The 14,727-nt window shown below is 44.3% G+C and overlaps 1 protein-coding gene across 1 annotated transcript; it reads left to right on the top strand.

Moving 5' to 3' along the window:
• The first annotated feature begins 1,082 nt into the window (after window positions 1–1,082).
• ARMCX6 (armadillo repeat containing X-linked 6) lies at window positions 1,083–4,140 on the top strand. Its single transcript, XM_049871883.1, has 3 exons — window positions 1,083–1,196; window positions 1,516–1,593; window positions 2,318–4,140. The coding sequence occupies exon 3, from the start codon at window positions 2,461–2,463 to the stop codon at window positions 3,364–3,366; it is 906 nt and encodes a 301-aa protein (XP_049727840.1). The 5' UTR covers window positions 1,083–1,196; window positions 1,516–1,593; window positions 2,318–2,460; the 3' UTR covers window positions 3,367–4,140.
• Window positions 4,141–14,727: the final 10,587 nt, after the last annotated feature.

The raw sequence follows: 14,727 nt of genomic DNA on the forward strand, positions 1-14,727 counted from the left end.
CAAGATTCAGCTGGAGCTGGAGGTCTGCAGCCAGAGTGAAAGCCATCTAGCAACTGTCTATGAAGACCATCTCAGCTGACTGACATCTAATACCATGAATTGAGACAGGAGGAAAAGGAACAGTGGTTTACTTATCTAAAATGGCCACAATTAGACCACTGACCTTCTCAGATTGAAAGCACACTGGTTTTGTTTGTAAGGCTTATATAATTATTATCATTTTAACACACTTACTGTGTAAAAGCTGCTATTGCCTATGAAGCCAGAAGAAGATGTTTTCAATGCGATACAAATTAGCTTAACCAAGTCAATGAGGTCTTCCAATGAACTGGGAATGCTTACTTATTTTATATATCTTTCATTAAAAAATATTTTATTCTTTTTTCTCCAAGTGAAAATAGCTTTGTTGTATTTTCTGATTACACAAAAGTGTTGCTTAAGCCAATACAAAAAGGGCAGAAGAAATAGAACATAAACGTATCAAAAATATTAATAAAAATCTCACTACTATTTGGAGTTCCTTTTCTGACAACCCCCCTCCCCATTTGGTGCAGGGACTGGATGGAAGAGGGAGAAATCAAGGAGAGGGGGTGCAGAAGTTTCAGAGCCTAGAAAAGGATGAGACAATTCCCCCAAGATGTGTGTAAGCGAATGGTAGCCCCAGGAAAAGATGCTGCCCCTTCCCGTAATTGTTGTTGGGTGCCATCCACTGATTCAGACTCATAGTGACCCCATGTGACAGAGCAGAACTGCCTCATTGGGTTTCCTAGGCTGTAATCTTTAGGGGAGTAGATCGCCTGATCTTTCTCCCGCGGAGACGCTAGGTGAGCTCCAATTGTCAACCTTTCGCTTAGCAGCCAAGCGCTTAACCATTGCGCCACCCGGGCTCCTTTGCTGTAATTACAAAAAAGCAAATTCAAACTCCAGGGAGGCAGGGCCACTTCTGGTCTCTGGTATTGTTAAAGAGAAAAAGAGTGACAGGGCCCAGGGTAGTGGGGGGAGGTACGGGGCGGACTGGCGCCTGCCGCACTGCTTGTGGGAGTGGAAATTGGGGGGCAGAGCTCACTGGTGACGTGGTCCTCACGTGACCAAGGGCTGCTTAGAGCAGAAGTCCTGCTAGTCGCCTCCGTCTGGGTACCAGCCCCCTATTACTCTGCGGGCGGGTTGAAGGAAGAAGGAAACTCTGTACCATGCAGGTCTGTGTGAGGGTGGGCGCTGCTTTGAGGGAGGAGGGGTGGGAGAGGGCCAAGAGCGCCACGGGGTCAGGCTCATCGGACCCATCGGGCTGTTGTCCCCTCCTAGCCTACTTTCTTAATACCCCTCCCCCCTCTTGTCCTCTGCCCCTGTTAGTAGAGAAAGCTGGCGGGCTTCGAATGGGGGTGGGGGAAGCGGACGGCGGTTCTGGAGACTCGGAGGAAAGAAAGATTCCACAAACAGGGCACCCGTGTCCCTGGTGCTGGTCCGTCCACCAAGCAGCCAAACCGTCCGTCCCCTCTGTCTCCTGTCTCTCTGCAGATTTGTAGATCTGTTGGCCTGTAGGTCGCAGCTCCAGTCGCGGAGAGGGAAAGAGCAAACTGCGCTGGAACCATACAGGTCGGTGTGAAGGAGGGATTAGTCCGGGACCCTGGGTGGGGGTGGCGGTGGTGGCAGCGGGTCTGGAATCTGTGCGGGCCAGGTCCGAGTCGCCCTCTCCCGGCCCCTTCTTTCTCCACACCCCCTCCCATTTCAGTGCAAGGAAAGGGGTGTGGCGGCCTTTGCAGGGGAAATGGCGGACGACGAGGGGGGCCGGGAAAGCTCGCGTTGGGAAAAGTCGGGCTGGGAAAAGTCGGAAGAGTGTGGGAAAGATTTTAAACTCAGGGTCAAGAATTCAGAAAAGCGAGTCTTGGGACCGATGTCCTCAGTGCTGATACATGCACTACACTTTCAGTTTTCCACTTCCACCTTTCAGTCTTTCCATCTGTCCTTCTGCCGAACTGCCCACCCATCACTGTGTAGGGAGCACTGCCAACAGAACAAGGGAAAAAGGAATTTACCTGACTCAGGTAGAGATTTTTATCGGTAGAGTTTGGTAGGTGAAACTGACTAGCTGAGGGTTTGCCTCTCCCTGGCACCCTTCTGGTCATCTTAGCAGGACCCCATCTCTCCACCTTCTCCGTGAGGCCTAGAAGAGAAATGATGGGCCCTGGGGATAGATAGGGGGTGACAGAAAGGAAGAAAGAAATAGTTAGCTAATAATTCACCTTTCTCACCAACTGTCTGCCTGCCTGGTGAGGCACAAACCCTAGCCCAAAACCCTAACGCTCTTTTTCATGCATAGATTCATCACAAGAGACTTGAAGGAGCCTAAGAAAGGCTGAAGACTACCACCCTCCACCACCACTCATTTGGGCCCTAAAAGACCCCTTCAATCAGGCTGAGCAAGGTGTTCTATCCTGCCCCAAGGCTGCCATAGACTTGAGTATGAGTCGAGCTCGGGAAGTGGGTTGGATGGCAGCAGGACTAATGATTGGGGCTGGTGCCTGCTACTGCGTTTACAAACTGACCGTGGGAAGAGAGGACAGTGACAAGTTGGAGGAGGAAGAAGAGGAAGAATGGGATGGCGATGAGGAACTGGGTGAGGAAGAGTCTGAGATGCACTTTGATTTCACAACTATGGCTCGGCCGTGGACTGATGATGGGGATTGGACCAAACCTGGGGCCCCAGGTGGCAATGAGGACAGGCACTCAGGTGGAGGCAAGGCCAACCGAACACACCCTACTAAACAGCGTCCGTTCCCCTACGGACATAAAAGCACTTGGAGTGCCCAAGGCTTTAATAATGTCAGCTGTGTTCTTGACCTCTCCAAGAGTCCTTTCATTCAGGTAAAAGTGTTGTTTGCTCAGCCCAAGGATGCTGGTTTTTCACGTAGCCACGGTATCAATAGTCATTTGGCCAGCCTCTCCATTGTTGGAAACATGATCCCCACTCCTAACCCCACTGTTGAGGAGAAGGCTTTCTGTGCCCTGGGTAACTTCAACGTGAGTGCCAAAAATCAGGCCCAGAATAAGATGTACATCAACCAAGTGTGTCGCGAGACTGTGTCTCGTTGCTGCAACTCATTTCTGCAGCAGGCAGGATTAAATGTGTTAATAAGCATGACAGCTATTAATAACATGCTTGCCAAGTCCGTTTCAAACTTGAAGCTTCCTTTGATATCAGAAGGCAGTGGATGTACTAAGGCTCAGGTTTTGAAACCACTAATGGGTTTGTCTGAAAAGCCAGCCTTGGGAGGGGGGTTGCTCGGGGCCCACGAGCTATTGTCATTCATGCCCCTCTCTATCAGAAATGGAAACAGAGAGATTCTCCTGGACACCCTGGCCCCTTAAATGGCCATCCCAAACAGCAACGGACCGAATCCACCCAAAGCCCGTTTGTTGAGCACTCACCTGTGTTCTCACTCAAGGAATCTGCAGTGGGTGCTGTAGAAGATGCAGCCTTAGCCAATCACCGCATCACTGGGTGAAAGTTACAGTTGCTGAATCAGGGACCACACTCTCACTGGCCAGGCAGGGGTGCCCACAGAGCTCAGAGTGACCTCTTGGTTTTATAAGTCTGCAGGCAATGCGCATTGTATGTCCCTCCCTTGCAGCCTTCTTCTTGTGAAGGGCTCACTGCAGCTGCCAGCTGTGGGTAAAAAACATCCTATTACAGCATCACAGAGCGATGTTGTTCCCTGTGGTGGTCTCCCTGTTTAAGCTGGACTGTTCTGTGGAGACCAGACACGTGTCAGAGCTTGTGCTGGAAACGCATTTGTTGCTGCTTAGATTGAATTCTCTTTTTCAAATCTACTCTTTCTTCTCTGCGAGCTGACTATTCATCAAAAACCTATTCATACACTCCGCTTTTGTCAATTGTACCGACTTCACTTTACTCACCCAAGTCTTCATTTGTGTGTATCATCAATAAAGTTGTGTGCTTTGATTGGCAAAAAAAGAGACATGGTCCTCGTCCTCGAGTTAACAGTCTACATGAAGAGAAAGACAAACACACACACTAAATGCTAACCAGCTGGGGCATTGGCTCCCTGACAAAAGCACGCTCACCAGTGCTCACAGGAGGTAGAAGCTGAAGTGGGCTGCAGTGATCAGTAAAAGCTTCAAGAAGGGGCTGGGTGGTGGCGGGTGGGGGGGACAGGGCTTAGGAAATGAAGATGGAATGTGGAGAGGACTAAGAGTCAACACCCGTGAAGCAACCAGCACAGTTCCTGGTGCAGAGAAACTCCTTGATCAGGTTGCGTGCCCCTCCTTCCTTCCTAGACTGCCCGCCTAGAAAGGAAGGTCAGTATCTTTGGGGTTTGTCTCCCCATCCCAGGGGGGAACACTGCCACGCATCTGCGTGCTCTTAATGCGTAATTATAGCACTAATGGTTGCCATTGGCTGAGTGTTCACTCTGGAGTTCTAGCCTTCCTGCAAAGCAACTGTTAAACCCACTTCCAGCCCTCCTCTCTTCCTTGGGGTCCCCCACAAATTCCTGGCAGAATGTGAAGGGTAGGTGTCTGACTTTTATGTTCTATACCTCATCTTTTTGATGGGATCTGGGGAGGGGGCCCTGAAGTCCTCCCGTAACTCCCTTTGAGGGTGGTAGGACAGATGCTTAGGGTGCTTGGCATGGCTCTGGCCTGTCCCTCCATCCCGGAGACACCTCCATCCAAGTTCCCAGCACCCCTTTGAGAAAAAGGAGAGCCCATGTGCACCAAACCCCTCTGTCTTAGTTACCTAGTGCTGCTATAACAGAAATACCACAAGTGGATGCTTTAACAAACAAAAATTTATTCTCTCAGAGTCAAGTAGGTTACAAATCCAAATGCAGGGTGCCAGATCCAGCGGAAGGCTTTCTCTGTCTGTCGGTTCTGGGGGAAGTTCCTTGTCATAAATCTTCCTCTGGTCAAGGGGCTTCTCAGCGCAGAGATCTCGGGTTCAAATAATGCTCTCCTCTCCTGATTCTTCATTTTGGTGGCATAAGGTCCCCATCCTCTCTGCTGGATTCTCTCTTTTATAACATAACTGCTTCTAACTCCACCTCATTAACATCGTAGAAGTTAGGATTTACAACACATAGGATAAGCACATCAGATGACAAAATGGTGGACAACCACACAATACTGGGAATCATGGCCTAGCTAAGTTGATACACATTTTGAAGGGACACAATTCAATCCATGACACCCTCCATGGGTCTGTGCAGCTCATTCTGTCCCTCTCCCCGCCCCCAGACGGCTCCCGCACCCACTTTTTTCCATTCAAGCCTGCTTTGCCAATGCTGCTCAGTGTCTTTAATCTCAGTACAAAAGGAGAGGATCTTCTTCCTACTGGCTCGTGGTTGGAAATTCACACACGCCTCCCTACTCCTCTGCGCATCACCAAATGCCCATTTGAGTACTGCTACAGGCAATTGTCCACGATCTCCGAGGCAGTTGACGCTTTAATGCCACAGCTGACGCCTGACACAAGGAGGGCCTCCGAGACTTTCTGTCCATCTCTCCAGCAGCTCTGTCATAGGGAAGCCTGTAAGTGTCTCCTTGGTGTGGCCTTGGCTCAGCCAAAGCTCTCTTCTGTATTCACTGGCACTGCCCTTCTAATAACACTCCCTGTGTCTGGAAACACACCCCTCTATTCCGCCCTTCATCCCTTGATTGATTCCTGTGCTGGGTATGTGTCCAGTTCCCAATGGATTCTTCCTAGATATGGAGGGCAAAATGGAGCATGCCTGCCACTCAGGGCCTGGTTAAGACATCTAGAGGCTCTAAGCACTGGAAAGATTAAAGTGCCCCCTCCAATACCTAATTCAAAATCAAAACAGCACTGAACCATCATCAAGCACAAAACTTACCTTTATGCTGCAATTAAAAGAGGTCCTTTCTGGGGTTCCCCCACTGCAAACATTTTGACAAAGTCACCAAAGCTGAGCTTGTCACATTCTGCATGGAGGTGCCCCGGCCTTAACAGTGGCACACCAGATTAGACTATCTGTTGTGTAATCTGGGACTGCCTTCCAGCTCCAGAAAGGCCCCTGGTTTTGTGTTTGCTTCTTACACATCTCAATATTACGTTAGCATTTGGTGCTTGTAAGTACTGGTTTACCCACTAAATCCCAGGGCCCTCCCTAGCCCTTTCATGACCAAATTATTTTTTATACATGCCCCCTTCAGATGCCAGCACATATTATAAATGGGACACTTACATCCCAAGAACCATAAGAGGCAATGAATATAAGCAGGACTTGCATTTCCCAGCAATCTGATGACAGCGCATACTATAAGCCAAGCAATAACAGCCCGAGAAACCCAAGAGGCAAAAAATGTAACTGGGCTTGCTCTGATCCATGGCCCATGAAAGGGCTAGCCTGCTACCTCTCACGGGGATTTTGTGGTTCGAAGCTCCCCAAACCCAATAAGTGCACACACTTTTGCAGACATCTAGCTTCCCAACTGATGCATCCATCCTCCTCAGGGCCCTACGTGCCACTCTCAAAGTAGGTTCAGCCACAGTCCTTTCACTTTGAAGTGCCACCTGTGGACTGTATGCTGCAGCACCATCTAGCTAAGAGTTTGACAGCTGTGGTGGGGATTTGCTCCTGGGTCCCTTCTAGGGAGCCCTGATTGGCCTAAGACGCAGATGGTGCTTCACCACAGTCCACCACAGTCCTGCAGAGAGCACTGACCAAGCCCTTGTCTTTTGCAGATACTGCACGTACCTTCTCATTGTCTGTCACTTCCTTCCTCACTTTGTCCATGGCCTCCTTTTCACCCTGCAGGTTCATTTTTCCATTATTTGCTGCTTGGCTTTCTGTGTGGCTTAAGAAGGCCTTCCCCACCCTCAGATTATGAAAATAAGCCTCCTATATTGTTTTCTAATTATTTCCTACCTTTCTTCTTGAATTTTTGTCTCATGCATCTACTTGGAATTTACTTTTGTACAAAGTTGGAGGAAGGGGTCTAGTGATCTAATTTTATTTCTTTTTCCAAATGATAACCAGTTAATCCAGCACCATTTATTGAGTATTCCAGTTCTCATGCTACTGTGCGGCATATCCTAGGATCCTCATGCCCCCACCCGGGCATCTCCTCTGTAGTTCCCTGGTGATGGAGACCTTTCTGGGGCACACCCTTTTCCCCCGTGAACCTCTAACTGACTTGGGAAACTGCCATGGATTTAATTTACTCCCCTCAAAGTATATGTCAACTTGGTTAGGCCATGATTCCCAGTATTGTGTGGTCGTCACCCATTTCGTAATTTTCCTATGTGTTATAAATCATAATCTCTGCCTGTGGTTAAAGTGGATTAATGTGGGATTGGAACACCCTTGCTCAGGTCACATCCCTGATACAACAAAAGGGAGTTTGCCTGAGGTATGGCCTGCACCACATTTTTATCTTACAAGAGATAAAAGGCAAGAGAAGCAAGCAGAGTGGGGGACTTCATACCACCCAGAAAGAAGCACCGGGGAGAGGAGTGCATCATTTGGACTCGGGGTCCCTGCGCGGAGAAGCTCCTAGTTCAGGGGAAGATTGATGACTAGGACCTTCCTCCAGAGCAGATGGAGAGAGAAAGACTTCCCCTGGATCTGACGCCCTGAATTTGGACTTTTAGCCTACTTTGGACTTTTAGCCTACTTTACTGTGAAGAAATAAACTTCTGTTCCTTAAGGCCATCCACTTGTGGTATTTCTGTTATAGCAGCACCAGATAACTAAGACAGGAACCTTGCCTCACTGAGTGGCCTCTGGCAGGTGGTGTGTGTGTGGGTATAGGGAAGGTGGTGCATTGGCACTCGTGAGCAGGCCCCTGCCCCAGCTACCGTCTTAGGATACATGCTGGCTCACATGAAACTTCGGAATCCTCACCCTGACAACTTCAGAACCGTAAGAAAATGGGGGCTGGGCTCTTTCCTCCTTCACATTACTATATTTGTATCAGAGAAAAGGAAATTGCTTTTCTATGTATAGGCTTGCTACATTGTCCCATATGGTAGCTATTAGCCACAGTTGAAATGTGGCTCTTGTCACGTGTTGAAGTGCTATGTTGCAAACGGTTTCTTCTAAGCCATCCCTTGATTTTTCTGTTTCTTTTTTTGTGTTTTCTTTGGTCACCCAGAAGTTTTAGTTTTTCTATAGTCAAACGTTTCAATTTTTTCCTTTAGGGCATTTTTATTGTATGTTTTCCTTAGGATAGCCTTTCCTATCCCAAGATTATTAAAAAAGAAAAAAAAAGGCATTTACCTGTCTTTCCTTCTAGTACATTTACAGTTTCATTTTTAGTTAGCTCCTTTGTTAAGCCATTGGTATTTTGTGTGTGTGTTTGTGTATACATAATTTTCTCTAAATGTCTAATTAATTATACTAATGTTATGTATTATAAAATCTATCCTTTATGTTTTGATTGGAGATTTTACTAAGGGTATGGATTAATTTGTCAAGGTTTGACATTTTTATAATTTTCTCATCTGGGCACATTTACCTTTCTTTCTTTCTTTTTTTTTTTTGCCACTGAGTAGCTTTCTTTATAAAGACCTTTCATTTTCTTTTTTGGTTTATTGCTAGGCATTTATATGTTTTTGTTACTTTTGTGCGGTGGCATGATCTTTACCTTCCCCTACAGTGTTCTGCTACTTTGACTCTGCTGTCTTTATTTCATGCGCCAGCACACCAGGCATAACTTTTATTTCTGCTGCTTTAGGAACAGCCAAATAAAAGGGGATGCTAATCAAAACTCAGAAGCACCCCATACCTTAAGATTCTTCTGGGGGATCTGCTTTTTCATGGGAAACAGGTCAAGCATCCCACCATCACTTCTCCCACAAAGGAAGGAAAGGGAAAAGGACAAGGCATTTGTTGCTAATGTTCCACAAATGCTCTTTTCCCAAAACTCTCCCTAAAGACTATTTTCCTTCTTTCATTTCACCTTTACATGTTCTTCCTCCCCCCGACCCGTTTCCTAGCAGTGGAGTAATTCAGACTAGTTCTTCTGGTTTATACTATCATGTTTCTTTCACCTCTGGCAAGGTCTACATTAAGTCTAGCCATCAATATTCTATTGTTCTTTGTCCTTAGATATCTGGATATGGGATGATTTTGAAGGAAGGAAAGACAATATGATGACTCACCTTATTACCACAAATAAACACTCCAAGTAACCATGTGACACATGCCCACTGGGTAAATATTTGCATTTTACAAGGGCCAGTTGTTAATGTGTAAATCTCTAGCCAGAATTCTGTATTTTTCATTATCCAGGGCTTTAAATTGGGTACTAGATGAGGTTGATTACTTTCTCAGTTGGGCAGAGGGTGTGAAAGTGAGGGAAGTGATGAGAGATGTTATCGATAGTCTTCTCTCTCAATCTTTTCTAACCTACCATTTGGGCGGTCCCATGTTGGACTCTGCACTTTTTGAAGCTTGTGTCTAGGGAATTAGGTAACTAATTCCAATGTTCTGAGATTTCCCGGTGACTTATCTGTTCATTTCTAATACCTATCACCCTCTGGGATTTCAGCCTGGGGGTTAATTTGAGCCAGGACACATGTGTTGGGCTATTTTTCCTTCTTCTCTCCTCTTCACAAAGGTACTCTCTGATGGACAATGGACACTTCCCTTGAGTCCTGAGTTCTTACTACCTATGGCTTGCAGTAAAGATCTGAGTCTTCCAGGCCTGGCTCCTTATATGTAGTGGGAGCTTTTGAAATTTAAGAAAATGCCAAATTGATGGCTATGGATTTTTTAAGTTAGCTTTGAGAACTCAAAAGTTCTTGAGCCAAGTATAGGCAGTATCTTGCTTCTCTGTGTGCGGTTATAATCCTAATTGCTTAGTCTTAATGGTGATATCTACCTGTAAACACTAGGTCCCACAGCCTTACCCCTAAATTTTCTTTTAAGAAATCTGCAGTTTTAGCTTTCACATTAGGTCCTTGATCCATTTTGAATTGTTTTTGCATGTAGTGTAAGGCACGAATCCTGATTCATTCTTCTGCATGTGGAAACTCAGTTTTCCCAGCACCATTTATTGAAGAGAATTTTCCTTCCCCATTGATAGGACGTAGCCCCCTTGTTAAAAATCAATTGACCATAGATGTAAGGATTTAATTTTGGACTTTTAATTCGATTCTACTGGCCTATATTTCTATTATTATACCAGTACCAGGCTCTTTTATTTACTGTAGCTTTGTAGTATGTTTTGAAACCAGGAAGTGTGAGTCCTCCTACTTTATTCTTCTTCAAGATGCGTTAGCTATTTCCATATAAATTTGAAGATTGGCTTAAGTTTCTGTTAGTAAAGTTTTATAATTTTCCACATACAAGTCTTTTGCCTTCCTGGTTAAATTTATTCCTATGTATCTTATTCTTTTAGATGCTGTTGTAAATGGTAACGTTTTCTTAATTTCCTTTTCAGATTGCTGATGATTTTACATTTTATTTTAAATTTAAACTTTATTTTTTTAAATGAGTGACACATCCTAACCCATTGCTGTTGAGTCGATTTTGACTCATAGTGGCCTTGTAGTACAGAATCGAACTGCCCCATAGGGTTTCCAAGGAGCAACTGGTAGATTTGAATTGCTGACCTTTTGGTTAACAACCAAGCTCTTAACCACTGCACCACCAGGGCTCCAGCATATCCTAATTGTTCAAAATTCAATAGATAAAAAGGGTATACATTGAAAATCTCCTTCTCTCTCCTTTCTCTCCAGCTATCAGTTCTCCCCCACCAGAAGCAGTTTCTTGTGCATCATTTCAGAGATGGTATATGCATATACACAGACATATGAATGTGTGTTCATTTCTTCTGTTAATAATACAAATGGTACTTAACCTGAAATTTGGATTTTTTTTCCTCTTAACAATAATCTTATCAATACTTTGATATCACCACATAAAAATTTCCTTTCTATTTAACAGCTGAACGGTGTTTCATATTTGTTGCATGAATATGTCATAATTTACTTAGTCTGTCCCCTGTTTGTGGATATTTAGATTTTTTCCCTATTGCTTCTTGCAAACGTGCTCTGTCTCTATAATCCATCATTTTAGGCCAATCTAGTTCTGCTTCTTATTACTCAGTAGGGTCCACGGAGGCTCCTGCTGCCAACTTGTTCATGCTTCTTTAAAAATATACAAACAGCCTCTCCCCTTTCTGGGATTCACTGGTGTCTAGTGACTGACTTGAGAATGCATAATCATAGCCAGAGAGTTTCTGGAAAATTAACTGAGTAGACTGTCAAGCATAAAACCAATTACAATTCCATGGAGACCCTCTCTATGGAGTCAGAGCCGAGAATACTGTGAGACTCCGTTTGGACAGGGCCTGTAGTCAGGCCCAGAAAGGCAAGCAACTCCATGTTTTCTGCCAGCAAAGGGAACTCACGATACAGTTTCTTCCTGTCCTGTCAACTGAGCTTGTGCCTATTAAGAGAAAATGAATAACATCACACATGCTTAAATCACACCCCATTGCATCTTCAGTTGCAGTAGCTTTCCATTATTAACTTTTATAGCATGCATCACACTCCATTGTATTTACCATTTGCTTTGCCTGTATTCCCCACTAAATGATAAACTCTAGTGGGTAGAAGCCAGGGATGCTGATCTTACAATGCCCCAGGTCAAAATACCTGTTCTTGTGATTATCTTCAAAACTCTGAAAATAATAATTGTACCTCTTTTTAATGACCTTCCGATACGAAAAGAAGATGGTTTAGGTCATTTATAGTACCATCGTTCCTCCCCCTTCTCCCTTTAATTCCTGTTATTCTGAAACGTCCTGAGAATATGTCTAGGTTATGGTCTTTTTTTGATTTATTGTATTGGACACACAATGCACTTCTCTTTTAATTAAAAAAAAAGTAATACGGAAAATAATACAATGAGGATCTATGTACACATCATCCATAATCAACAACAAATGCTAAGAGTTTTTTTGTATTTTCTTATAATCTTTTTCTTAGTAGATAAACTATATATATGTTGTTGGAGTCACATTTCCCTCCCCCCCTCCCCAAAGGTAAGCAATATTGCAAAATTGATGTGCATCCTTCAATGCCCATTTTTAATTTTGCTACAAATATACGTATTCAAAATAATAAATAGTTGTGTTTCATATGTTTAAAATTATATAAATGGTATTATGCCGTATCTTTCAACAATTGCTTATTTCACTCAACATTAGGTTTCTGAGAATTGTCTAGATTGATATATAGAGATCTAGTTCACTCATTTTTACTGCTTTATAACATTCCATTATACAAATATATGACATATTATTTATCCAGAAGCCCACAGCAAACATCAACCTTACTGCTGAAACATCGACCATTAAAATCAGAAGCAAGACAAGTGTGCAGTGTATCATCAATACAGTTGTTCTGGAGGTCCCTGACAGTGCAATGAGATAAGAAAAAGAAAAGAGCTATAAAATATTGACTAGGAAGAGATAACACTGCCATAATTTGTAAACTGTATGTTTGCTACTTACAAAACCAGAGGGAAAAAAGAAGCCAAAGTAATAAAATTAATAAGACAATTCACCAAAAGAGCCTGCCTGTAAGTTGACGATACCTATATCAAGAGCTTGTATATGCATTAACAATAATTGTTTCTTATTAGATTTACTTTTGAATGGGAAATACATATTAAAAAAAAAAAAAACCAATGCCCTCAAGTTGATTCCGACTCATAGTGACTCTACAGGACAGAGTAGAACTGCTCCATAGAGTTTCCAAGGAGCGTCTGGCCGTTTCGAACTGCCAGCCCTTTGGTTACCAGCGGTAGCACTTAACCACTACACCACCAGGGTTTCCGGAAATACATATAAAGAAAATGAGAAGACAAAAAGAAAATAAACTTTCTTATTGACCTTTTACCCCAGCAATCCAATATACATGCCAGGAGTCAAAAAACGCTATGTATTTCTTTGTGAAACATTCTAAAGTTATTCTATGCACACGTTCAAACCAAAAAAACCAAACCTGTTGCCGTCGAGTAGATTCTGACTCATACCGACCCTATAGACAGAGTAGAACTGCCCCATAGGGTTTCCAAGGAGCAGCTGGTGGATTTGAACTGCCGACCTTTTGGTTAGCAGCCGTAGCACTTAACCACTGTGCCACCAGGTGTCCATGCATATATTAGGAAATGTAAAATCATATATGATAGTATATAGTGCTCTAGCATGTATAACATTTATGATCACATGCACAATACACTATTCTGCAACTTGCTTTTCTCTGATGCAAATATAGTAATTTGGGGAAGGGGAGAGCCCAGTCCCCAGTTTCCTGTGGCACTGAAGTTGTCAGGGTGAGGATTCCTAAGCTTCCTGTGAGCCAGCATATGTCCTGAGAAGGTAGAAGGGGGAAGAGGCCTGCTCACTAGTGCCTGCAGGGCCAAGCCCCCACCTTCCCCAGCCACACGCACATTCAGCAGCCTTGAGGGGGGTGTGGTGTCACAGCAACCACAGATCACATACCAGTTCCTGGCTACATAAGCTGCTAATTCAGGTAAGCTGATCCTTGCTGGAATTCTCTGTATTTGTCTATCCACCTTTCAGTGTATTGATCTACCCTGTGTCCTCACTTCTCTGATGGATCTTAGAAAAGTTGTTGATTTTAACTTTGTTCAGCATTTTTCTACTCTTTTGTTGTAAAATATATATAACAAAACATTTGCCATTTCAATCATTTTTACCTGTAAAATTCAGTGACATTAATTACATTCACCAAGTTGTGCAACCATCACCAGTAACAGTTTTCAATTTTTTTCCATCACTCTTCATAGCAACTCAGTGCCCCTGAAGAAATAACTCCCACCTTTCCTCCTCCTACCTGTCCCTGGTAACCACTAATAAACTCTGCTCTCTATACATTTGCCTATTCTAGATATTTCATAAAAGTGGAATCACATAACATTTGTCCTTTTGTGACTGACTCATTTCACTGAACATAATGTTTTCAAGGTTTGTTCACATTGTAGCATGTGTAAGGACTTCATTTCTCTTTATGGCTGAGTAAAAATTTCATTCTATGGATACGCCTCATTTTGTTTATCCATTCATCCATTGCTGGACATTTGAGTTCTTTCTACCTGTTGGCTATTGTGAATAGTACTGCAGTGAACATTGGTGCACAAATATCTGCGTCACAGCAAGCTCAAGTCACAAACCGGTCATCCAAGATACCAGGGCCTGGGAAGAGGCAGGGTCTCCATTCCCATTTGAAGGATTCTCCAGAGACAGTTTGGGGGCCTGGCAACCTGAAATGTGGGGCAGATGAGTACAAGGTGGAAAGGTGTAACCAACCTGGAACCAAAACTCTGGTGGAAGGGAGAAAAGATGAAATAGAACCACGCTATATGTAGAGGAGGGCAGTCAGAAGGCAGAGTGCTGTAGAGGCCACTGCTGCCCAGAACAGAGAGACCCAAACAACAATCCAGGGAGGGCAGGGGAAGGCACCAGGCTCAGAAGCAGCACTGCCAATATCAGGCCCAGGGAAAGTAGAAATACTTCACGTGTTTGCCATGGCTTTGAGGAAAAGGACCATTTATAGACACGTTGAAAGCTCCCGGGTTACCTGGCTTTGGTGATGCAGGGGCTAAGGCTTGCTGGCAGAGGTCTAGAAATGCTGGAGGGTAGGGGGCGGAAAGAGCTGTGCAGATCCATGGAGGGGTTCAGTACACAAGGGCTCGCTCTCCCTTTCCTGGC

This window comes from Elephas maximus, chromosome X (genome assembly GCF_024166365.1).
Source record: "Elephas maximus indicus isolate mEleMax1 chromosome X, mEleMax1 primary haplotype, whole genome shotgun sequence".
In the NCBI taxonomy this organism is placed as follows: Eukaryota; Metazoa; Chordata; class Mammalia; order Proboscidea; family Elephantidae; genus Elephas; species Elephas maximus.

Excerpts from the sequence above, each read along its gene's own strand:
- ARMCX6 (XM_049871883.1), top strand. The coding sequence starts at position 2,461 with ATGAGTCGAGCTCGGGAAGTGGGTTGGATGGCAGCAGGACTAATGATT.